The 24,984-nt window shown below is 36.1% G+C and overlaps 1 protein-coding gene across 1 annotated transcript in view; it reads right to left on the bottom strand.

The window, feature by feature from the left end:
* RANBP17 (RAN binding protein 17) overlaps nucleotides 1-24,984 on the bottom strand; it is a 436,018-nt gene that overhangs the window by 113,506 nt on the left and 297,528 nt on the right. Inside the window, exons 17-18 of the mRNA XM_017849438.1 lie at nucleotides 13,377-13,440; nucleotides 13,177-13,285 (exon numbers count right to left, since the gene is read on the bottom strand). Of these exons, the coding sequence (XP_017704927.1) occupies nucleotides 13,177-13,285; nucleotides 13,377-13,440 (173 nt within the window). The remainder of the gene's footprint in view (nucleotides 1-13,176; nucleotides 13,286-13,376; nucleotides 13,441-24,984) is intronic.

The following is a 24,984-nucleotide window of genomic DNA, read 5'->3' as shown; positions in this document are numbered from 1 at the left end:
CACCCCCCCTGCCCCCCGCCTTGCTCAGTGTCTGGTACTTAATAAGTGACAGCCATTAGCACTATTGTTGTCTTGAGTCTAACATGGACTTAGAGAGGTGATTATGGTAATCAAGAAAAGTATAACTGCAAGATTGCCAGCCCACTGCCCTTCCTTTGGGAACAAAGTTTTCCAAGGTAAGGATGCTTATTCAGAAAAAAGACAAATTCAGACTTTTAACATTTCAACTCCTAACTTAATATTCTGAGCTACAGATAAAAAAAACTTCCTGATTCCATCTCTTTCTCCATTCAAATTTTAAAGCAAACAGGGATACCAGAAGCACAAGAGACAAGCCACCAAAATGTGCAGAGAGAAGTCAAGGAGCAAATACTATAAACGCAGTAATGTGAGCAGCAATTCTGCTTAACTCTCACTTCCTTAGAGAGGCCTTCCCTGACCACTCTATCTAAAATCCTACCCACAGTTCCTCCTCCCCCCACATCACTTTTCCAACCCCATAACCTGCTTTACTTTTCTTATGGGGCTTACTATACTGGCTATTCATTGACATATTTATTCATTTGTTGTTTATCCTCTCTATTAGGATGTAAGTTCCTTGGGAAGGAACTTGTTCTATTTCCATCATAAAGGATCCCCAGTGCCTTGAATGGGGTCTAGCACTCAAGAAATATTTGTGGAGTGACTGAGTAACACTGTTATTCCTTGAGTTCTCATGCAGGCAATGGATTTGGTACCTTATTTGCTTAAAAAACACTTATGTGGCTCTTACTGTTTTCAAAGTACTGTTGCAAGTCAATAATGGTCAGAACAATCTCATGAAGTTGGATGATTTTCTTCATTTTACATGTGAACAGAGAGACTCAAAGGAATTAGGTAGCCTGCCCAACCTCCTCCAGCTGGTAAATGTCAGCCAGGATTCCCAACCATGTCTGCTTTACTCCCAAGCTCCTGCTTTTCCAGGTCTCTGATAAGGTGGAAGACATCAGAGATGGGGACTAATGTTATTGTCACAGAGTCCTGAATTTGGAGCTGCATGAAGTCAGAAGAGAGTGGAGATCAGCCAGCTTGGTTCTGGTGAGGAAAATGGAATTCCTAGACAATCACTTGGGTTTAAAGTAGGCAAATATAAGACACTGGTGCATTATACCATAAAAATGTTTACTGTTTTAGTTAGCACTGTTCCTGCTCTTGCAATGTGATATGCTGTGCCATCAAAGCTGGAGAACTGGATATTTTTGTTTATATCATGCAAACAACTTCATACAACATTACTATTAGAGACTTTTTCTAATCTGTATTACCATACAGGTATCATTTACTATTTCTGATGCAAAAGGAGAAAATATGAGCTCACTCTCTTACAACTTCACATTCAAGTATGTAGTCATATATTTAGTGTTCCAAATGTATATATGATTATTTTATGAATAATAATTGAAGCTGTTAGTTTTTTTCTTAATAAGACAAAGGTCCAGAAACCAATATGATTTGAAGGTAAACTGCCAATTTATAGATTAATATTTTCACTGCCATCAGGAAAAGTAAATGTGAACATAACATTGTAAGTTCTCAGTCATGCATAGATAAAAATTGTAAATTTCTTAGCTTTTAGGTAAAACCCAAAGCTAATCACCTCCACTGTGGCTCTGAGAATATGTTTAAACAGAAAGTTATTCATTTTGTAAGTTCTAAACATTCTGTTTCCTTCAGAGACATCACATTAAAATATAAGAGTAACTGTTTAAGTATGTTGGCTGCCAGATACTTTATTTGTAGGACATTTCATTTATTATTTTGTACAATTTAAAACCTCCATTGGTGGAAATGTAAAATGGTACAACCAATGTAATATGGTGTAGTCACTGTGGAAAACAGTTTGGCAGTTACTCAAAAAGTTTGAGTTGCCAGTTGACTCATCAATTTCACTTCTAGGTATTTACCCAAGAAAACTGAATATACATGTCCACACAAAAAGTTGTATGCAAATGCTCACAGCTGTATTATTTCATAATAACCAAAGGTAGAAAAAACTCAAATGTTCATCAATTGATGAATGGCTAAACAAAATGTGGTACATCCACTATGGAATATTATTCAGCCATAAAAAGGAACAAAGTATTAATACATGCCAAAACATGAATGCGCCTTGAAAACATGCTAAGTGAAAGAGGCCAGATACAGAGGCCACAAACTGTATGATTCCATTTATATTAATGCCCAGAATAGGCAAATCCATAGAGACAGAAAACAGATTAGTGGTTTCCAGGGTTTGGGGGAGGGGAGAAGAGGAGCGATTACTTAACGGTACAGGGTTTTTTGGGGGTGATGAAAATGTTGCAGAATTAGATAATGGTTATGGCTGCACAATTTTATGAATATTCTGAATATACTAAATACCAGTGGATTATGTACTTTATAAAAGTGAATTTTATGGCATGTGAATCTAAAACAATAACACCGACAACAAAAATCTGGGTTTGCTTCCCCTCCGAAGTGTATACAAAACAGTGAAACTTCTCATTTCCTTACATTTGAATGCAAATAGCAGCTGGATTACTGGGGAGTTGGGGGAAGTGGGCAAGGAGAAGCAAGTAATAGAAATGATATGGTAACTGTAAATGATGGTAGCCAACAGTTACTGAGGATTTACTGTATAAGTACTGTGTGAAACACTTTGGCAATTGTGATAAACCAATATGGCAGGTAGAATATAGAATAATTACCCTCTTAAAGACATCCATTCTAATTCTTGGAACCTGCGAATATATTAGGTTATATGATAAAGGGAAATTAAGGTTGCTAATAAACTGACTTTAAAACAGAAAAGTATTCTGGATTACCCAGGTGGGTCCAATGTAATCACAAGAGTCCTTAACAGTGGAAAAGAGAAGCAGAAGTTGGAGAACCACAAAGATGGCAGCATGGGAAGGATTCGGCCTGACGCTGATGGAGAAAGGGAGGCCATGAGCCAAGGAAAGCAGGTGGTCTCTAGAAGCCGCAAAAGGCAAAAGAACAGATTCTTCCTTAGACCCCTGCTGACACCTTGATTTTAGCTCACTGAGACCCATTTGGACATCTGACCTCCAGGATTATAAAATAATACATTAGTATTGTTTAAGCTACTTCCTTGTGGTAATCTGTTACAGCAATAATAACAGAAAACCAATATAGTCAGTAAAGGTCAGGTTTATTGCCAACCACCCCATCCCCCATTTTCATCTGAAATACAACCTGGGGCACATAGCATCTAATTAAATTCATACAAAGTGCAAATCACTGAGTAGAAACCAAAATGCATTTCAAAGTTAATACCAATTAATGTGACACCCAATTTCTTTCCCCCTTTCTAATCACTCCAATGTGCATGGCTTATATACAAGACATATTTATTTTTGTAGGATTCAATTAGAATGTTTTATATTTCCATCCAAGAATCACATCCAACACTTTTGCAAGAAAGTAGGTGTAATGAAGCTCTGGTCCAAATTAAGGAAAATTAAGAGGAGAGATAAACAAGGAGACACAGGCACGGGGTGAAGAAAATAGTCCATTCGAAACTAAGTAACAATGGGTGATCTCATAAGAGTTGGTGACTTGCAGGTCTAGGTCCAGATCATCTGCTATTTCCCAGTGCTTCATTAAGATACCACTTCTAAGTTATATTAGAGTAAAACTTGGAGAAATGTGCTTAACTGGTCCCTGAAACTTGGGCCACAATTTGGTTTTCATTTCAGTTTCCCTCTAAATTGCCTAGGAGTTCTAGCTAGTTTTGAAATGACTTGTGGCTTCAGGCAGGGCAGGATATTTTGGTATGTGTTGGGAAGTGTCATCAGATCTTGCTTCCACAGGAAAATAATAGCCCTAAATATTGAGGGCAGAGTAGATGGCATTAAGAGCACCAAACTTGCCTCATTTTGAGGTCCCAGCAGCAGTCAATGCTTCTTCTAATAGTGCACTCAACAAACGTTTCTTAATATTTTCTAAGAACTTGCTTTGTGATAAGAATTGCTCTAGGCCCTTTTGTATATCTTTCTTATTAAAACCACATGATAACTCTTCTATGTAGTTTTCTCCATTTAACAGATGAGAAAACTGAGGTGCCTTTAATTCTTCCCTCTAGGGAACCAGAGTGTTTATTTTAGTTCCCAGAAAAAAAAATACACTGCCCACTGCAGACTATAGCTACCCATTTTCAAAGAATCCCACCCTAGAAGTCTCATCCATGAAACACTTCATTCCCTGGGGTGCTCTGGACTGTCTAGCCTCAAAACCAGGTAAGTTATTAAAACTGGGTCTGGACTTAATGGGCTGCTTTCTGCCTACAGGGCCAGCTAATTAGTCTTAATTATCTCATTATAGATTTTAAGTATTTCCAGCTGCTTCTTTACCCCTTACTGCCCACTCCCTCATCCCCCGTCTATTTTTCAGATAATCTCTGCCAAGTCATGGACACAGTTGATACACTGATGTATTCTTCCAATCTATCAGCTATTTCTGATCAAGCCCCTCAATTGCTAAGCCTCCCTGAGATATCCACCTCTGTGTTCCTTTATCCATGAGAAGAAATATGCTTTGGCCAATCATTGGACATAAGAACAAATTTTAAAAACTACATTTGATTTTCACTGACCATCAAACTGTAATATAGCACAAACAATAAACATGCATCTATCTGTTTATTTCATAGAAGCTTAGGAAGTAATCCTTTCTCCTTTTCTTTCACTGCCTGCAAGCCCCAAATCAATCATTCGGACCAAATAGTTCAAATAAAATGAAGGAAACAGTTTTATTTCTTAATTGGTTGACAAGGAAAAAGATGAAGTAATAGTTTAGTGAAAGTGGATGAAAATATACGGTCAGAGGGCTACTACTTACATGACTGACCTTGGGCAGGTCATTTAATCTCTCTGAACCTCAGTTTTCTTTTTTTTTGAGACGGAGTCTCGCTCTGTTGCCCAGGCTGGAGTACAGTGGTGGGATCTCGACTCACTGCAAGCTCCGCCTCCCGGATTCAAGCCATTCTCCTCCCAATTCACGCCATTCTCAGCCTCCCAAGTAGCTGGGACTACAGGTGCCCACTACCATGCCCAGCTAATTTTTTTGTATTTTTAGCAGAGACAGGGTTTCACCGTGTTAGCCAGGATGGTCTCAATCTCCTCACCTCGTGATCTGCCCACCTCGGCCTCCCAAAGTGCTGGGATTACAGGCACGAGCCACTGTGCCCGGCCTCTGAACCTCAGTTTTCTAACAGATAAACAATGGAATAATACCTATTTAATGTGGGCAGTTGTAAGGGTCAAAAAGGATAAACGCCTGTTAAAGTGGTTTATAAACTATATATTTTTAAAAAATGTTAACTATTATTAATAAAGAAAAGAAAAAAATTTCCTTCCTCTGTGTTTTCACTTTTATCTTTAGTAGCTATTTCTAGAATACTCTTCCCTTGTTATTCAAGTCATTCGTTATTTAAAATTTCTTAAATTTAAGCTAGTGATATCTTCAGATGCCAATTACCTCTTATAAGACAAAGCATATGGATACTGTGCTACCGTCACCCCTAAAGATAGAACTCTTTACATCCATAAACATCATTTTAATATTAGTATCCCCCTAGTAATTAAAAATATGGCTGCTTCTTAGAGTTTAAATACCCGAGGAATGCATTGCTCACTCAAATCCTATCCACGTGCTTCTCCTCTTAGTAGTACAACATAAGATGCAATCATGAAATGTCCAAGGAAAATCGACCATTGGTGACACTGAGCACTTTCAAATTTGTGGCTGGTAAAAACTGAATTTGCAAATAATAATTTCGATTCTTCACAAAATGAAAAGTGTTGTTATAGCGCCTTGCCACACTTACCTTCTTCAGTATTTGTCAACTAAATTCACCTGCATTCAAATTAAACAAAATAGAAGATTTTTATGTATTCAAGTATTTTATACTGAATAGCTCCTTGGAGGGTCTCCATTTACTGGCTCGGGTAATACTATCTTTCCTTTAGTTTATTAGATCGACCAAGTTAATTTTAAATAACCTAGGGAACTTTAAGTGATTCTTGGAAGGGCTAACATGCGTGCACATACGTTTGGTCATCCATTTTTTTCTGCACATGAAGGGATTTTCTGCATTCATTTTGATCATTTCTTGGAACACTAAAAAAACTTGCCAACATCTCTCACATGTTTTGAAACACCACCATTCTAATGATGAAATGCTTTCAATTCTGTTTTTTATGCAAGTGAACATTTTGTCTAGTTTAGCTAAAGCAATCCGATAAAATGGTACAACTGTTTATTGCCAACCACCCCCACCCCCTACATTTTCATCTGAAACACAACCTGGGGCACATAGCATCTAATTAAATTCATACAAAGTGCAAATCACTGAGTAGAAACCAAAATGCATTTCAAAGTAAATACCAATTAATGTGACACCCAATTTCTTTCCCCCTTTCTAATCACTCCAATGTGTATGGCTTATACACAAGACATATTCAATTTATTTTTGTAGGATTCAATTAGAATGTTTTGTATTTCCATCCAAGAATCACATCCGACACTTTTGCAAGAAAGTAGGTGTTTTTTTTCCTATGTGATTCTTATCCCCACTCCCACTCTCCAAAATCAGTGATATAAAAAGTTTGTCTTCATTTTTTTTTTAAATTTGAGGAGGATTCTCATTATCTAATGTTTTTATTTTTTTCATTTAATATATGAATCTATGCTCTTGACAACAGCACTATCTTTTTCTTCCTTGTTTCCATGACAATGAACACACAATAGAAAACTATCAAGCCATATATACAGAAATTCTGACAGCCATGTTCCAGTCAACCTAGTTTGTGAGACAAGGCTTCAAATAATAAAAACTGTGTTCAACAATGCTCAACAAATCATTGTCTATAAAGTAATAACACTTTGAACAGAGAGCAACAAGAGACTAATCGGGCACAAGAGTGGCCAAGTGTAGCTAATCACTTGTGAAAGTAATCAGCCACTTGATTTGTTTTGTCTTGGAGAGGCCAATGATCAGAGCTACGTCCAGAAAGAACCTGGCAGTCAGAGCTGATTCCAGGAGCCACAATGATGGTATCTTGGTTACTGTATACTTGTTTGTCATTCATTCAACATTGAGTATCTGCAATGTAAAGACCTTGACTGGTACTAGAAAAATATAAAACAGGTAGTCCATACTGGGAAGGTGCCCAACATAATTTTGGGAAGAAGAACAACTCTAGTGTTTTTTTTCTTCTTTATTATACTTTAAGTTCTAGGGTACATGTGCACAACATGGTTTGTTACATATGTATACATGTGCCATGTTGGTGTGCTGCACCCATTAACTCGTCATTTACATTAGGTATATCTCCTAATGCTATCCCTCCCTGCTCCCCCCACCAGGCCCTGGTGTGTGATGTTCCCCTTCCTGTGTCCAAGTGTTCTCACTGAAACAACTCTAGTTTTTAACAAGAGAAAGAAGCTCTGGTAATTTATACAACAAATCATACTTGATGCTCTTAATCATAACTTGATGCTTATCATATACATTTCATTATTTTAAAAAGTAAAAATTACTGATAAATAAGGAAGGGGTTTCTTTTCAAACATGTGGAAGTTCTATGGGGGTAGCTACTATGATTTCAAATTTTTTAATATCCAGATTCAACTGACTTATATTCAGCACCTACCCTGCACCAAGCACTTCCACCATAGCCTATCTCTTTCTGTTTCTCTCAAGGTGTCTAAAAAGTGTTTGTAAAACAACAGATATTTACATTAAAAAAAAAACACTTTGAACTAAAATGTGAATTTATTCTTTATATTGTTATGGTTAAGTATTTCAAAGGAATAGAATCCTGGGAAAACTAATAAAATCCAATTATTTAAATTAAATGTGTTTCAGTTTCTCATATCTCATAGTTTACATTAAGCAATACTAAATAAGAGCAAATCTGCTTTCCAAAAAGTGTGCAATGTCTTTCTGGGTATCATCCTGAATATCAATTATCAATGCAGTAATAAGTACAGTAGTACTGTGAATACAGAGTTGGGGCTGTGTGCAGGCTCTGATAGTGCTATCCTGTTGTTTAACCTACCACAGATACATAGCAGATTCCATATCTGTGATGACCATATCAAAAAGCAAACGTTAACCCATTCCATTCCCAGGTTCTGAAAATGTGAGTGACATGGACTTAGTTTTAAAAACTCTCCTCCAGATACTTCTCTTTAACTTTGGTGTCCTCACTTCTTTCACTCTGTGTGACAGGGTTATTAAAAGAGCCTTTTTAAGGCCTGGGAAATAAATTAAGTCCAGACAAGTGTTTCGAGGTCTCTTTAATGCTTGGACAACTGGGAAAGCGAGAAGACAAGCTCCTTGAGGCCAGGACCCAGTATGCCTGATTCATCTGTGTCTTGCCCTCAGAGTTTAGCACACTGTGCTTTCTAAATGATTGTCAAGGACAATGACACAGTCTGGGCTGCTCCTCTTCTCTCCAACACAGCAGCCAAGAGGTAAAATAGGCCAGGATGCGGTACGAAAACCTGTCACTCCGTTACATCTCCCACTTGCCTAAGGTAGCAGATGATTGGGTTTTGCATGCCTGGTTTACACTCTTCAAATATTTATAGACAGTTCTCTTTGCCTCCAGCCCTAGTTGTCACTTAGCCAAGTTATACATACATGGTTCTTTTAATCTTTCCTTAGAAATCAATCCCACTAAGCTCTTTAATCATTCTAGTTGCATTTCTCTCAACTTTTGGCAGTTTGTCTTTCTGGTGATTTAGTCTGTGACAAAGCAGGGAAAAAAGCATGAAATATAGAGGGGTGTGGTCCCCTTTCCATTTCAAAATTCAATGCCTTTTATGTGCAAAATAAAATTATTTTTCTTCTGTTTGTATGAATATGTTTTTAAATATTCATATTTAAGTAGATGTATTAATAGACTGCAAGATAAACAAAAAAAGTATTATTGGTACTATATTGTCTAAGGATGATATTCTCACTGACTGAACCCTCTCATGTATAACTGGTCTAAGTTGCAGTATTCAAATATGAGAAATGGGAATCTAGAGTAATATAGTCACTACAAAGAAGCTTAAGTGCCCATCCTAAGGTACTGCCCATCTGTAAATACCTCTCACTAACTTTAGCTTTTTAGTAACAAATTTTAAAATAAGTTAATTTTACCATTATAAAAGAACACACTAAAAAAATTCAAATGATCAGAACTAGAAAAAATTACCTACATGCTACAACCCAAAGTCAACATTTAGCATTTTAAATTATTTTTTAAATTTACAGATAAAATTTTATGTTATTTGTTGTATACAACAGGTTTTTAAGTATATAGACAGGCCTTGTTTTATTGTGCTTCACAGATACTACACTTTTTTTTTTTTTAAAAAACAACTGAAGATTTGTGGCAAACCTGAGTCAAGCAATTCTATTGGCATCATTCTGCCAACATCACGAACCTACTTCGTGTTTCTGGGCCACATTTTGATAATTTTACTAATATTTAAAACTTTTGTCATTATTATTATATCTGTTATGGTAATCTGTACCCTTTGATGTTACTATTGTAACTGTTGTGGGGCACCACAAATTGTGCCCTTATAGGATAGCCAACTTCACTGATACACATTGTGTATGCTGACTGCTCCATAAACCAGCCACTCCTCTGTATCTCTCCGTCTTCTCAGGCCTCTCTATTTTCTGAGACACAACAATATTGATGTTAGGCCAATTAATAACCCTGTGATGGTCTCCAAGTATTCACGTGAAAGGAAGAGCTGCACAACTCTCACTTTAAATCAAAAGCTGGAAATGATTAAGCTCAGCTGAGAAAGGCATGTTAAAAGCTTTCATCGGTCAAACACTGGGTCTCCTGCACCAGTTAGCCAGGTGATGAATGAAAAGGAAAAATTATTGAAGAAAATTAAAGCGATTAAACTAAAATGACAGCAAAAACACACAATGAGAAAGTGAAACAACCTTACTGCTGATATAAAGAAAGTTTTACTGGTCTGCACAGAAAATCATACCAGCCATAACATTTCCTAAGCCAAAGCCTAATGCGAAGCAAGGCCCTAACTCTATTCTACGAAAGCTGAGAGGTGAGGAAGTTGCAGAAGAAGAGTTAGAAGCTGGCAGAAGTTGGTTCATGAGGTTTAAGGAAAGATGATGCCTCCATAACCTAAGAGTGCAGGGTGAAGCAGTCAAGTGCTGATGGAGAAGCTGCAGTGAGTTATACTGAAGATCTAGCTAAGACCATTGATGAAAGTGGCTGCACTTAAACAACAGATTTTCAGTGCAGATGAAACAGCCTTTTATTGGAAGAAGATGCTATCTAGGACTTTCATAGCTAGAGAGGAGAGGTCAATGTCTGACTTCAAAGCTTCCAAGACCTGGCTGACTCTCTCATTAGGGGCTAATGCTGACAGTGACTTGAAGTTGATGCCAGTGCCCATTTGCCATTTTGAAAATCCTAGGGTCCTTAAGGATTATGCTTAATCTACTCTGCCTGTGCTCTAGAAATAGAGCAACAAAGCCTGGATGACAGCATGACAGCACATCTGTTTATGGCATGGTTTACTGAAAATTTTAAGCCCAGTGTTGAAGCCTACTGCTCAGAAAAAGGATTTTGTAAGGCTAGAGCTGCCACAGATTCCTCTGATGAATCAGGGAAAAGTAAATCAAAAGCCTTCTGGAAAGGACTCACCATTCTGGATACCACTAAGAACATTTGTGATTCAGTGGGGAGGTCATAATATCAACATTAACAGGAATTTGGAAGACGTTGATTCCAGCTCTCACGGATGACTCTGAGGGGTTCAAGACTTCAGGGGAGGAAGTAACTGCAGATGTGATTTAAACAGCAAGAGACCTATAATTAGAAGCGGAGCCTGAAGATGTGACTGAACTGCCGCAGTCTCGTGATAAAACTTGAATGGATGAGGAGCTGCTTCTTCCGGATGACCAAATACAGTGGTGTCTTCAAATGGAATCTACTTGTGGTAAAGATGCTGTGAACATTGTTGAAATAACAAAAGATTTAGAATATTACATAACCTTAGTTGATAAAGCGGCAGCAGAGTTTGAGAGGACTGATTCCAGTTTTTAAAGAAGTTCTCCTGTGGGTCAAATTGTATCAAACAGCATCGTATGCTACAGAGAAATCTTTTGTGAAAGGAAGTCAACTGATGCAGCAGATTTCATTGTTGTCTTATTTTAAGAAATTGCCACAGCCACCTCAAACTTTGGCAACTACCCTGATCAGTCAGCAGGGCAACTACCCTGATCGAGACCAGACCTTCCACCAGGAAAAAGATTACAACACGTTGAAAGCTCAGATGGTTGCTAGAATTTTTTAGCAATAAAGTATTTAATTTAGTTTTATTGTTTTTTGAGATGGAGTTCTGCTCTTGTTGCCCAGGCTGGATGGAGTGCAGTGGCGTGATCTTGGCTCACTGCAACCTCCGTCTCCTGGGTTCAAGCAATTCTCCTGCCTCAGCCTCCGAAGTAGCTGGGATTACAAAACATTCACCACCATGCCTGGCTAATTTTGTATTTTTAGTAGAGACAGGGTTTCACCACATTAGTCAGGCTGGTCTCGAATTCCTGACCTCAGGTGATCCACCCGCCTCGGCCTCCCAAAGTGCTAGGATTACAGGTGTGAGCCACCACCGCACCAGGCTGCAATACAGTATTTTAAATTAAGATATGTACATTGTATCTACATCATGATATTACACACTTAATAGACTACAGTACAGTAAGTTTAACTTTTATATACACTGGAAAACAAAAACTGTGTGACTTGCTTTATTGTATCACTTTATCATGATGGTCTGGAACTAAATCTGCAATATATCTGAGGTACATATGTATGACGTAGAGTAACTAAACCTAATTGACAAATGGATTACCTCTATAGTTATCATTTTTGTGGTGAGAACCTTTAACATCCACTCTCTTAGTATTTTTCAAGAATACAATATATTGTTATTACCTATACTCACCATCTATGTATAACAGATCTCTTTAACTTATTTTTTCTATCTACCTGAAACTTTGTATCTTTTGACCAGCATCAACCCAAAGTCCTCAGCTCTTAGTAACCACCATTCTACTTTGTAGTTCTATGAGATCAACTTTTTCAGATTTCACATATGAGTGATATCATATAGTATTTATCCTCTGTGCCTGGTTTATTTCTCTTAACATAGTATCCTCCAGGTTCATCCATACTGTGGCAAATGGCAGACTTTTTTTCTTTTTTATGGCTGAATAGTATTCCATTGTGTATATATACCACATTTTCTTTATCCATTCATCTGTGGATGGACACTTAGGTTGATTCCATATATCCTGGCTATTGTGAATATGCAATAAACACGGTAATGCAGCAGTTTGATATACTCATTTCATTTCCTTTGGATACATATACACCCAGTAGTAGGACTGCTGGATTGTATAGTCATTTTATTTTGAATTTTCTGAGGACCCTCTACACGGTTTTTCACAATGAATGTACTAACCATTTTTGAAGAATTCCATTTAAGCCTTTTCTGAAGTATTGTCCCCCCATCTCCAACATACATGGTCATACCATTTGCACCAGTGTAACACTCTGCCTTTTCACTTAATGTTATAATATAAAATTTCATGTATTGCCTTGTCTTTAAATATTCATTTTTATTGAGTGCCAATCATTCCATAAGTAAGTGGGCATGCCATAATTTTACAATTCCCTACTGTTGGACAGTTACATCATTTCCACTTTTTCTCTAGCTTAGACATCACTATGACGAAAATCTTCTTTACACACAAGCAAGAAAAACTTGTGTGTAAAGTTTTTCTCTGTTTAAGATTATTCCTAGATTCACAGCAGTAAAATCAAAGTGTCAAAGGACAGGCAGAAAGTAAGCTGTGAGATAAAAAATCAGTGCAAGTGTTACGTGAAGTGAAAAATGCCACCTTAAGTACAAAGATTTGTCTTTTGGCTCTAATGCTAACAAGTGAACACTCAAATCTTAGAAGGTTGTAGAAAACTGTCCGAAATGGCTAATTCTAATAAGTTACATGTTGTACCCACTAGTATTCCACTTCTTTATTCACACAAGCGTATGGCTGATCCCTTATTGAGTTTAAATTCTTAACCTTACCTAGATCTACCATCAGAAGGCGAGTGAGCGCTGTGTAGAAGGTTGTTCGACACCTGAAGTCACTGAGACTGTAACTGTCACTGATGCCAAGGAAAGGGAAGTGTTCACTCTAATGAAAGCAAAAGAGTAATCCAAGTTACTAACGCTTTACCTCAACTATTTGTAAAATTCTATTCATTAATTAAAGAAATAAGACTTACCGTGTGGTTTTTTAGCATGAATTTCACAGCATCTATCTTCACAAGTTTTTTTAAAAGGATATAGGTAATAGAAGTTAAGGACTCTAAGGAAATATATTTGTCATATCAGTATGTAATAAATCACAAAGTAACAGTGAACTGTAGTGGCATCAATTTCTACTTATAAAAAATAAATATAATTTCTAAAGAGCATTCCTATAGAAATGTCTTTCCTTTTGTTAAGAATGATAATCTATTATTAACCAATGCAATTACTTTTCTATCTTATATATATTCTAGTTATGGAAAGAAAGAATGAATTTTATAATTAAGACAAGAACTCTTTTACTATTAAAGTCTTGATAGTGGAAAATTAAAACTGACCCCTTTTATATTTTGGGTGTAACTTGTGAACTTCTACTTACTTAATGTTATTTCATAATGAAATAATAATAAAAGACCCATAATAGGCTATCAAAAAAGAGAAAATTACTCAATTCTAAGAAACAGTGAGCTCTCTTAGTAGAAATCTAAGATCAGAATATAATTAGGAGGATATAGCTGACTGCATGTCATCAAGTATAGAAGGTCAGCTTAAAGGAACTAATATTTCTCAAGTGCCTAGTATGTAAAAGGCATTTTTCATATGTTAATTCACCTAATCTTCACAATTATACTGTTAAGTATTGATTATTATTTTTAATCCATAAATAATGAAACAGGAGCTAAGAGAAATTAAGTTGCTTGCCCAAGGTTATACAGCCATGGATTGACAGTGCTGAGATTTGAACTGTAGTTTGGTTCCAAAGGCCATGTTCTTTCTGCTGTACCACATTATCACCTGAACAGTTCAACTTAGAAGGAGTATGAAGTTAAGAAATTGGAAACATGAATACAAGGCCTAAATAGGCCTAAATAATTTCAGGTATGATGTGGATTCTAAACACATCTACTCAGTATGCAAATACCCTCTTCTCTTACTCTACCATAGTCATGTGTTTCTACCACAGCTAGAGCATCTCTCGGCCATTCCCTAACACCCACTCATGCCTTTCTTGAAGGCTATAATAATCTTATATGGTTCCATTCATATCACAAGGAAAACACTGGCTTTCTTTTTCCTTCACATCATCTCCAAATATATGACTCAGTCTACTGCCTCTGCACAGGGGCACTGAAAAGTATAATTCTAAATTTTAGTCACTCAGGCATGGGTATCAAAGAGTGGAAAACACATTGGAACACGAGTCAGGAGACCTGGGCTTGACTATACCATTCAATGAATCCAAGTAATAAACTTAGCCTGTCTCAGCCTAAGTTTCTCTCTCCAAGAAATGAGGATGAAACCTGTGCCCAAGCTACCTTACAGGATTGTTCTGAGGATCATATAATGCAAATGTCTTTGCCAGTTATCAATCATGGAAAAAGAAAGATGTAGAGAATTCACAAAATGTGTGCAACTTGCAAGGCTAATTTTCACAATTCCATGAGATAAGACAGTATCACTTCTATTTTTCAGGTAAGGAAATAAACTAAAAAAAGTTAAATAATTTTTCAAAAGATAAACAATTAGTATGATTTATATTCAAGTCCCTCTGATTCCAAAGCAGCTATTCCAGTTGCATATGAAGCATGTATGTTTGGCTTAGCCATATACCTGATTATTTAAAATATGTATCTACATTTTAGCATGTATCTGTATTAGACAGTAAACTTTCTAAGGACAGGGACGATATCCATGCATTTTCCCTCTTACACTGCTCTCAGCAGGTGCTCAATGCACTGTGTTTTTCTTTTTTTTCTTTTTTTGAGACAGACTCTTGCTCTGTCCCCAGGCTGGAGTGCAGTGGTGTGATCTCAGCTCACTGCAACCTCCACCCCCCCGGGTTCAAGTGATTCTCCTGCCTCAGCCTCCCGAGTAGCCAGGACTACAATCATGGGTCACCACGCCTAGCTAATTTTTTGTATTTTTAGTAGAGATGGGGTTTCACTATGTTGGTCATGCTGGTCTCGAACTCCTTACCTCAAGTGATCCACTGTGCCTGGCTGGCCACAATGCACTGGGTTTTTCTGGCAGGCTGCAGGGCAACAAGACCAAGGCTGACAGGTAGCAAGTTTTTCCTTGCCTCCAAAGATGCAGATTTGATGATTATTCCCAGTGTCAGTCACTGGGCTGAAGACCTGCCACTCAAACTTCACTCAGTTAAACAGGGGTAGGATCAATAAACTTAGAAATATCTTAAGTAATTACCAAATAGAATTCTCTTAAAATTGCAAAGTTAAAAGTGACAGGGTCTATGAGTAATAAGAATGCTGCCATTAATAGGAATCTTCCTGTCAGTGCTGTTAATAAACAGCAAGTCATGTTTTGACAATAGAATATTTATGAAAGCAATAAACAGAACATTCACAGGAAGAATCTCATCTGTCAAAGACACATTTTCTGCAGAACGGCATCTGTGCACTTTGTACCAAGGCCAGCCTCACTGCCTTTTAATTACATTCCAAAGAAAAAAATGATTAAGAATGAATTTTACATTTTCAATAAAGAAAAAAATGAGAGTTCACCTGAATATTTATGTTCTCTTATAGAAATTCAATTCAAAGCTAGTTATGGCTCTTAAGTGGGTCTGTAATGTTAAAAAAGGCAAATGAACACGTCATCTTTATGATCTTTACACTCTGATCTTATTCTTCTCTAAGAGACTAGGGTTCATCTGAGTTGTGCCATTTTGGCTGGGTGGAGCATTAGATAAATTATGGCAACACTAAGTTAGATTTCAGAGGTCTATTCAAAACACCTCTTAGCAGTAAACCTGGTAATGGTGGTAACAGTAACAGTAGCAACAGTACTAGAAGTCTTGAGAGTGAATAAAATTAATATAGGAAACATAAGGTACGGAACATGTCAACAGAAGAGTCACAATTCAAATCCAGATCTGTCTGTCTCTAAAGCATAGGGTCTTTTCATTAGGGTATATCAGATCCATTTGATTTTAAAGAGACTAGTTCTCCTCTAGAGATCATTTGCTCCTTGAAATACAATTGAAATCGGAATCAAGTCCCAGAAGGGACAGGGAAACATTTTATTTTAGGGGGGACCAATTCATTAATGAGCCAGCATCACATCCAGGATTGAGCAAACTCTATAGTCTGGCTGGCAGTAACCCATTAAACCAAATTCTCAGAAAATCCCTGTCTCTAGCCATACAGTTATGACAACAGTGAAGAGGGTGAAGATAGTCTTATTGATAGCTAGGATAACACATAAAGAGAAACAAGAAAATAATCTTGTAAGATGGCTGAAAATTCTGAAAATCTGTATCCTTTGAAAAGGAGGATAACTAAATTGAGAATGAACTGCTTTCTTAGGTTACAGGAGTACTACACAATTCAGTAGCTGCTCGACACAGTATCACCAAGTATGACTTCAATTCACAGTATCAGGCCTTTTCTGACTATTTACCACATTTCATCAAATCTAAAACACCACTGATTGTAAAACAAAAAAATCAATATAATATGTACTACTAAGAAAAAGTACTTAAAAATACCATCAATTATAAGATATATCCTATTCACAGAAGTGTAAAGACATGAAAAAATTTGATTTAGAATTACAGTAGTGTACTAGATACATCATATTCACTAAGTACAAAAGAGTGGGTAATCATACTGAATCTGGGCAAATATTTAAAAGTCATACATGTTCACAGATACTTTTTGCAGACAGAGTTAGATCCTGATGAAAGAAGAAAGTTCACAGATGACAATATTACATGTCAGAAATTGCCATACTTAGGTTATACGTACAAAGTATAGTAACTGAAATGTAAGTTTAGTTATTTCAAAAGTAGAATTTTGCTCATGAACCCTACTAGACATACACACACACACATACACACCCACAGACATGCACACAGACACACAAACGCACAATTCCTTTTAAGCAAATATAAAGAAAAGAACAGAAGGAAGAACTACCCATTATAAAAGTACTAAGGGAGATTATATAGGCCAAAAACTATACTAATTGGTTATCCTCATATGATATCTGGCCATTTCCGATAAGTTGGGTAATAACATCAATATTTATTCACAAGATGGACTGAAGACTTAAACGTAAGACCTAAAACCATAAAAACCCTAGAAGAAAAACTAGGCAACACCATTCAGGACATAGGCATGGGCAAAGACTTCATGACTAAAACATCAAAAGCAATGGCAACAAAAGCCAAAATTGACATATGGGATCTAATTAAACTAAAGAGCTTCTGCACAGCAAAAGAAACTATCATCAGAGTGAACAGGCAACCTAAAGAATGGGAGAACATTTTTGCAATCTATCCATCTGACAAAGGGCTAATATCCAGAATCTACAAGGAACTTAAACAAATTTACAAGAAAAAAACAACCCCATCAAAAAGTGGGCAAAGGATATGAACAGACACTTCTCAAAAGAAGACATTTATGCGACCAATAATCATATGATAAAAAGCTCTTCATCACTGGTCATTAGAGAAATGCAAATCAAAACCACAATGAGATACTATCTCATGCCAGTTAGAATGGTGATCACTAAAAACTCAGGAAACAACAGATGCTGGAGAGGATATGGAGAAATAGGAATGCCTTTACACTGTTGGTGGGAGTGTAAATTTGTTCAATCACTGTGGAAGACAGTGTGGTGATTCCTCAAGATTCTAGAACCAGAAATACCATTTGACCCAGCAATCCCATTACTGGGTATATACCCAAAGGACGATAAATAATTCTCCTCTAAAGACACATGCACATGTATGTTTATTGCAGCACTGTTCACAATAGCAAAGACTTGGAACCAAAACAAATGCCCATCAATGACAGACTGGATAAAAAAAATGTGCCACATATACACCATGGAATACTATGCAGCCATAAAAAAAAATGAGTTCATGTTCTCTGTAGGGACATGGATGAAGCAGGAAACCATCATTCTCAGCAAACTAACACAGGAACAGAAAACCAAACACCATATGTTCTCACTCATAAGTGGGAGTTGAACAATGAGAACACATGGACACAGGGAGGGGAACATCACACACCAGGGCCAGTTGGGGGGTGGGGGGCTAGGGGAGGGATAGCATTAGGAGAAATACCTAATGTAGATGACAGGTTGATGGGTGCAGCAAACCACCACGGCACGTGTATGCCTTTGTAACAAACCTCCACATTCTGTACATGTATCCCAGAACTTAAAGTATAATAAGAAAAATACACATAAAAAATCCAAATAGGTATAACCAAAATGAAGTATCTTAAGGGATACTAATCATCATTTACAAGGAACTGAAGTTAAGGCATAATCACAGAACAGAAGGGGTAACAATAAGTTCTAAATGCCCACAGTATGAAGTTTTGAAACTATAAAGGAAGAGAAAAAAGTCCTAATCTCTAACAATTTACAATCTAATAGGAGACAAGACCAGCAAATACTAAACTATATTAATATAACATTCATACCCAGATATATAGATTGAAAACAAGGTGTTCAAAATATTAAGAAAAATAAACCATGACTTGAAAGAAAATGAAGGAAATTAATATTTAGTGAGTATTAAAGGACTAAGGATTAAGCTATTTCATGATGGCTTTACTAAGTCTATAGCCAAGACTGAAAAACTGAATAAGCCTAATTGAGTTACAAAGTGTCAAATGAGGGAGAGCGGCAAATGTGGTGATTCAGTGAAAGATAATGAAGGGTGTCAAGGGGTAGGTAAAATAAATTTCCTTGGCCCAAGTATAAAGTACAAATTGTGGTCGAATGGAAGATCAGGAAATTAGCTATGGGAACTCAATAAGTCAAGTACCGTCAAAGGGCTCAAATTTAAGTCAATAATTTTGCTTGACCTAAGAAGCAAGTGGAAGAGATTGTGGGCTTTTGGGAAGAGAAATGATCAGATCAAAACAATACTCAAGGTACGTAATTTTGTGAAACAAAAATCTAAAGAAATTGGTGAAGGTCTACAGAAGGGGAATATGGAGGATTCTACACCTGATTCTAGTGTACAAACAAACAGAGGAGATAAATTATGGGATGACTTTTCTATGGCTGATAGAGAGAAAACAATGAAATAAATCAACATTTCCTCTGATAAAAAATGCTAATAGAAGTATGCCTGAGGGATGTAAGCTGAAACTAGTTTCATTTAACATTCTCACAAACCATCTGGAGATGGTGGTATTCAGTAAAATAAAGCAATGCATTTTAATATTGTTTCACAAAAGCAGAAATATTACTGTTTATTGCTAAATAGTTACTGTAACAGACATAAACAATTTTACTTTCATCCTTCACCCTTGTTTCGTTCTTGCCCTTTGCGTCATCTCTCATTCTCTACTCCTTCCTGACACCACATTCAGGATTCATACCCAAATGGTGGGAAGGTCAGAAACAGATGTGAGGATGTCTGGTTTGCACACTACTTAGTAAAGTTTAAAAGTCGCATACTTAATGGTTTATCTATAAGCTTATGTCTAAATGACCTCAAATAAAAGGGGCTCCCTCAAATCAGCCATATCACAATGTCACATACCCACATTATTTTTAATGTGCAGATTTTCAGAAAATTAGTATGTAATTTATCTGAGTTAAATTTAAACAGAAGAAAAAGAAACTATAATAATAAAACAACTGACTTTAAGCTCTTTGGAGCAATATAGAAAAGGAAGTTTGGAATCAGTGTCAATTCTGTCAGAATTTAAAATCCATTAGGGCAGGGTCTATGTTTTATTTGTCCTTTTGCCGTGTACTTAGCAAATGCTTAATAAATATTTGTGAAAGAGGCCAGTAAGATTCAAGATGAGTATGGAATTAAATTTAAAAATCACTATTTTAGTCTTACTAATGTTAACTCTAGATAAGGATGAAGTTCTAATTATTGTACTTAAAACAAGCAAGCAAAAGAAAGACACATGAAGCTGGGAAAGGTAGGAGTGAAAAATAAAATTTTCATGGTCATCAAGTGACTTTGAAAGAAAACAGATTCTTTGGCTTGTAGAAATGAAAATGACTGAAATAAACTAGTAGATAAATAGATTTATGATATATATGGATGGGACTTACATTCACCAAATTCAGGTGTACAGGAACTTAAGGGGACAATCTTAGAGAGTCAGTCTGAGGCCAAATGGAAGGAATTATTTATTTATACCAAACAAAACCAGAGCCAGCTCCATAGGCATGTGGGCTGTACACTTACATAGGGGACCCTGTGCCTAGAAGAGCCTCTTCATGGTTTAATGCTTTGCTGTTGAGGTCTTGAAATTCTTAATATTTTTTGAACAAGTAACCTCACATTCTTCTTTTTGAGGTGGGCCCTGCAAATTATGTAGCTGGCCTTGCAATAACATGGAGAAGTCATTAATCTTGAGAACTGTTGAGGTTAACAGTATCAATAAGGTAAAAAAATAAAGTTTGGATAAACTCAAAAACTAATGTGGAAGTCTCTTATAGAGTCTGATTTTAAAAAGCTAGATATTGGTACTCATTGTAGTTTTGATTTGCATTTCTCTAGTGACCAATGGTGATGAGCTTTATTTCATATGTATGTTGGCTAGATAAATGTCTTCTTTTGAGAACTGTCTGTTCATATCCATCGCCCACTTTTTGATGGGGTTGTTTTTTTCTTGTAAATTTGTTTAAGTTCCTTGTAGATTCTGGATATTAGCCCTTTGTCAGATGGAGAGATTTAAAAAATTTTCTCCCATTCTTTAGGTTGCCTGTTCACTCTGATGATCAGTGATCATTAAAAAGTCAGGAAAGAACAGATGCTGGAGAGGATGTGGAGAAATAGCTTTCACAGTGTTGGTGGGAGCATAAATTAGTTCAACCACTGTGGCAATTCCTCAGGGATCTAGAACCAGATATACCATTTGACCCAGCAATCCCATTACTGGGTATATACCCAAAGGATGACAAATCATTCTACTATAAAGACACATGCACACATATGTTTATTGCAGCATTATTCACAATGGTGAAGACTTGGAACCAACCCAAATGCCCATCAATGACAGACTGGATAAAGAAAATGTGCCACATATACACCATGGAATACTATGCAGCCATAAAAAAGGATGAGTTCATGTTCTTTGCAGGGACATGGATGAAGCAGGAAACCATCCTTCTCAGCAAACTAACACAGGAACAGAAAACCAAATACCACATGTTCTCACTTGTAAGTGGGAGCTGAACAATGAGAACACACGGACACAGGGAGGGGAACATCACACACCGGGGCCTGTTGGGGGTTTGCGGGGCTAGGGGAGGGATAGCATTAGGAGAAATACCTAATGTAGATGATGGGTTGATAGGTGCAGCAAACTACCACGGCACGTGTATACCTATGTAACAAACCTCTATGTTCTGCACATGTATCCCAGAACTTAAAGTATATTACAAAAAGGACTTCAAAACACACACACACACACACACACACACAGACACACACACACAGACACACACTCTCTAGATATTTTTAGTTTTCCCATGTTTGATGATTATGTAATAAAGGCCAACTACCAACAGAGGGCCTGATAGAGAATGAAATTTCCTTTCTGAAACCCAAGTGGAGCATGTTAACTGCTACAAATTTGAGTACACAATAAATTGCAGAATAAATACTGATCAATTATCTTTCAAAAGAACAAAAACTTGAAATAATGATTAACAAACAAACAGAATTTTGGATAAAATGTGATACTGTTCTCCGTTTTCAGGATTTAAAATAAGTTTACTTGATTGCTCTGTATGACCCTTATTCTCGCTCCAGTTTTCCCAGAAGCTTCCCTGTTCCAATCATTTGAACAATCTCACCCTTTTCCCATTTAGATAGAAACTAAAATTTCTGACCAGGAAACATTTCAAAGAAGGGAAAGATCCCCAAGTACTGAACGTGAACACAGAACATAGAGGGCTGGCTCTGTACAGCGCCATTTCAGCTCTGTGCCTGTTCAAAAAAGCTATTTAATCAGAAATTCTTGGACTTTAGTCTTGAAAATATAAAGAGTATGTTAAACAGTTACTCAAATGTATTTGCTAAATTTATTATAAACACCCATGTAATGAATCTGATGGGAAAACATAAACTTTCTGTCAAAAAGGTCACTGGATTTTAAAATAACAATAATCTTACCAATTTGAAAAGTTTCAAATTTGGCAAACAGCAATTTTGGGGTAAAATGCAACAGCCACCCAGTTACAATTCGGGACCCAGTTATAATCTGGGGATTTACACCCCACATCGTTATTTAGGAACTAGACTATCCCTAAAAATGTGAGTCTAGTGAGTCTTACGAAGTCCTATGAAAAAGTGTCTGTGACAGAAGTACCAGACTTTTCTGCTCAGGACATACAATGCAGCTCTATTTTCTAACTACCTAAAGGCAGAGGTTCTCAAAGTATGGTCCTGGAGCCACCAACTTAACCGGAGGCTTGTGAAAACTACAATTCTCAGGCCCAGGCCTAACACTTCCTGAAAGAGAAACTCTGGGGAGTGGGGCCTAATACTTTGTGTTTTAAAAAGCACTCACATTCTGATGCTCACTAAAGTCTGAGACTACTGCTTTAAGGCAACCAAAGGCTTTTTAATACTTCCTAAAAATGGGGTCTTCTGTGATTTCAATTTCTAACAAGTGGTCAGATAAAAGAACACCAAAGTTCAGAGACTGGCTTTGAGCACCATTAACACTGAGTAAGGTTCATCTGAAGCAGATAAAATAGAAAAAATAAAACAGAAAATATCTGAAGACATGTACTATAAACAAAGAACATTAAAAAACCTCATAGTGAGATAACATGCTTTTCATTTACTTCTAATATTTTAAATAAAAATATTTTGAATATTAACATACAAACAGATTTCCATTAACAAGGGCCTATAGGTGATGATTTTGATCTTGCATAAGTGTTTCTATTGCTGAAGAATGCCATCTTATTCCCAATACAGAAATAATATATTGCTTTAAAATCAAGACTGAAAAACATATTATAATAAAGAAATCGATTGGAAAAACAAAACATGCATTAGGTAACCAGTAACTGCACTAAAAACAGATACACCACTCACATATTCCATTATGTAAATGAATTCAAAGATATTTCATGACTGATCAGCTAGAAGGGACATAATGATTTATAATTCAAATAACTGAGCACTGAAATCAAATTGAACTAATATATATTTCTAAATATGCAAACCTGAAATAATTGCTAAAAAATATAAATCAATGTACTCATGTTGAAATCATTCCTATACCCTGGTTTAAAATATTATAGCTTTTAAACTTTTATCTAGTAAGTTTTCTGAAAATATGATTTTTTATTTACTTCAAGAAGTACTCAAAAGCAATAAACAGCATGTAAAATAAAAGGCTATATTATTTGAATTAAAGAATATATAACAGGTTTAATAGGATAGAAAAAAGATCTTACATAGCAGACACAAATAAATTAGGCATTACGCAAATTAAGCTAAAAGAATACAAATCAAATTAATTTTATACTAAATATCAATTTCAACCTAAAAAATAGGGTAAATCTAAACAATAGATATATGCTATAAAATAACTGAGGCTTCTTTGCAGATAATATGCTCTCAAAGTAATTCATTGTGAAAAGGCCAGAGTTTGCAATACTAGGAAGTACTTATAAGCCACTTCATATGTTAGAAATAAAGAGTATTTCAGCATTATTATTAGAAAAAAAATATGGGTTGAGTTTTTTTTTAATAAGAAAAAATACATATCTTAAAAAGCCAAATGACCATTGGAATTGGGTTGTACATCACTTTCCAGTAAAAAGGAAAAACAGCCTGGACAGGTGTAATTTATCATTTTTCTGATTTAATATCAAAGAAATATATTAAAATAATAAAAAGAATCCTGAAATCCTCAAAATTTGCAGTGATAAATAGCCCTCCCTGTCTTTATTGCATTATACCTACTAACAGAAATATTGCATGGTGGATTTTGCCAGACAAGGACGATTATTTTCCAATAAAAAGTTGCATATTAAATTCCAGCACAAAAGTGGGTGTCTAATACTTTGGAAATCTTTTATGGTTTACCAAGGAATACAATTTTAAACTTAACTAACATAAACATATTCCTGGAATGAACCTGCATTAAAGGTTTCTATCCAATGCTACCATTTTCAGAATCTGTCCTCATATTAAAAGATCAGTTAATCTTAGTGATTAACTAATCCAACACTTATCTTTCACAAGTCCTATATATTTGATAGCTAACATAGAAAAGACAATCTACATGATTCTCTCTAGTTTTTAGAAATATGACAATACTGTCAACTATAATTTAGGAAGAAGATTCTTGGTTTTAGAATTTTAAAAACCTGCCAGACAGAGAAATCTAAACATTTAATGTATAATGGGAAATCTTATTTTAGATTAGATTAGATGTTGATTTGGTGGGGGCAATAATCAAAGAAATGGTCAAAAGCATATCATTTTCTTTGTATTACTCTACTGTGCCTTTCAACTAATGAAAATGATGTTCTTTTCAACTGAAGAATATTATAGATACATTTACTCATAGGAATGTAGTTTTCTAAGGTAATATTTTGGAATAC

The sequence above is a fragment of the Rhinopithecus bieti genome, unplaced genomic scaffold (assembly GCF_001698545.2).
Source record: "Rhinopithecus bieti isolate Rb0 unplaced genomic scaffold, ASM169854v2 scaffold_30732, whole genome shotgun sequence".
NCBI lineage: Eukaryota > Metazoa > Chordata > Mammalia > Primates > Cercopithecidae > Rhinopithecus > Rhinopithecus bieti.
The sequence above is the reverse complement of the archived record's forward strand: the minus strand, read 5'-3'. Positions and strand labels throughout refer to the sequence as shown.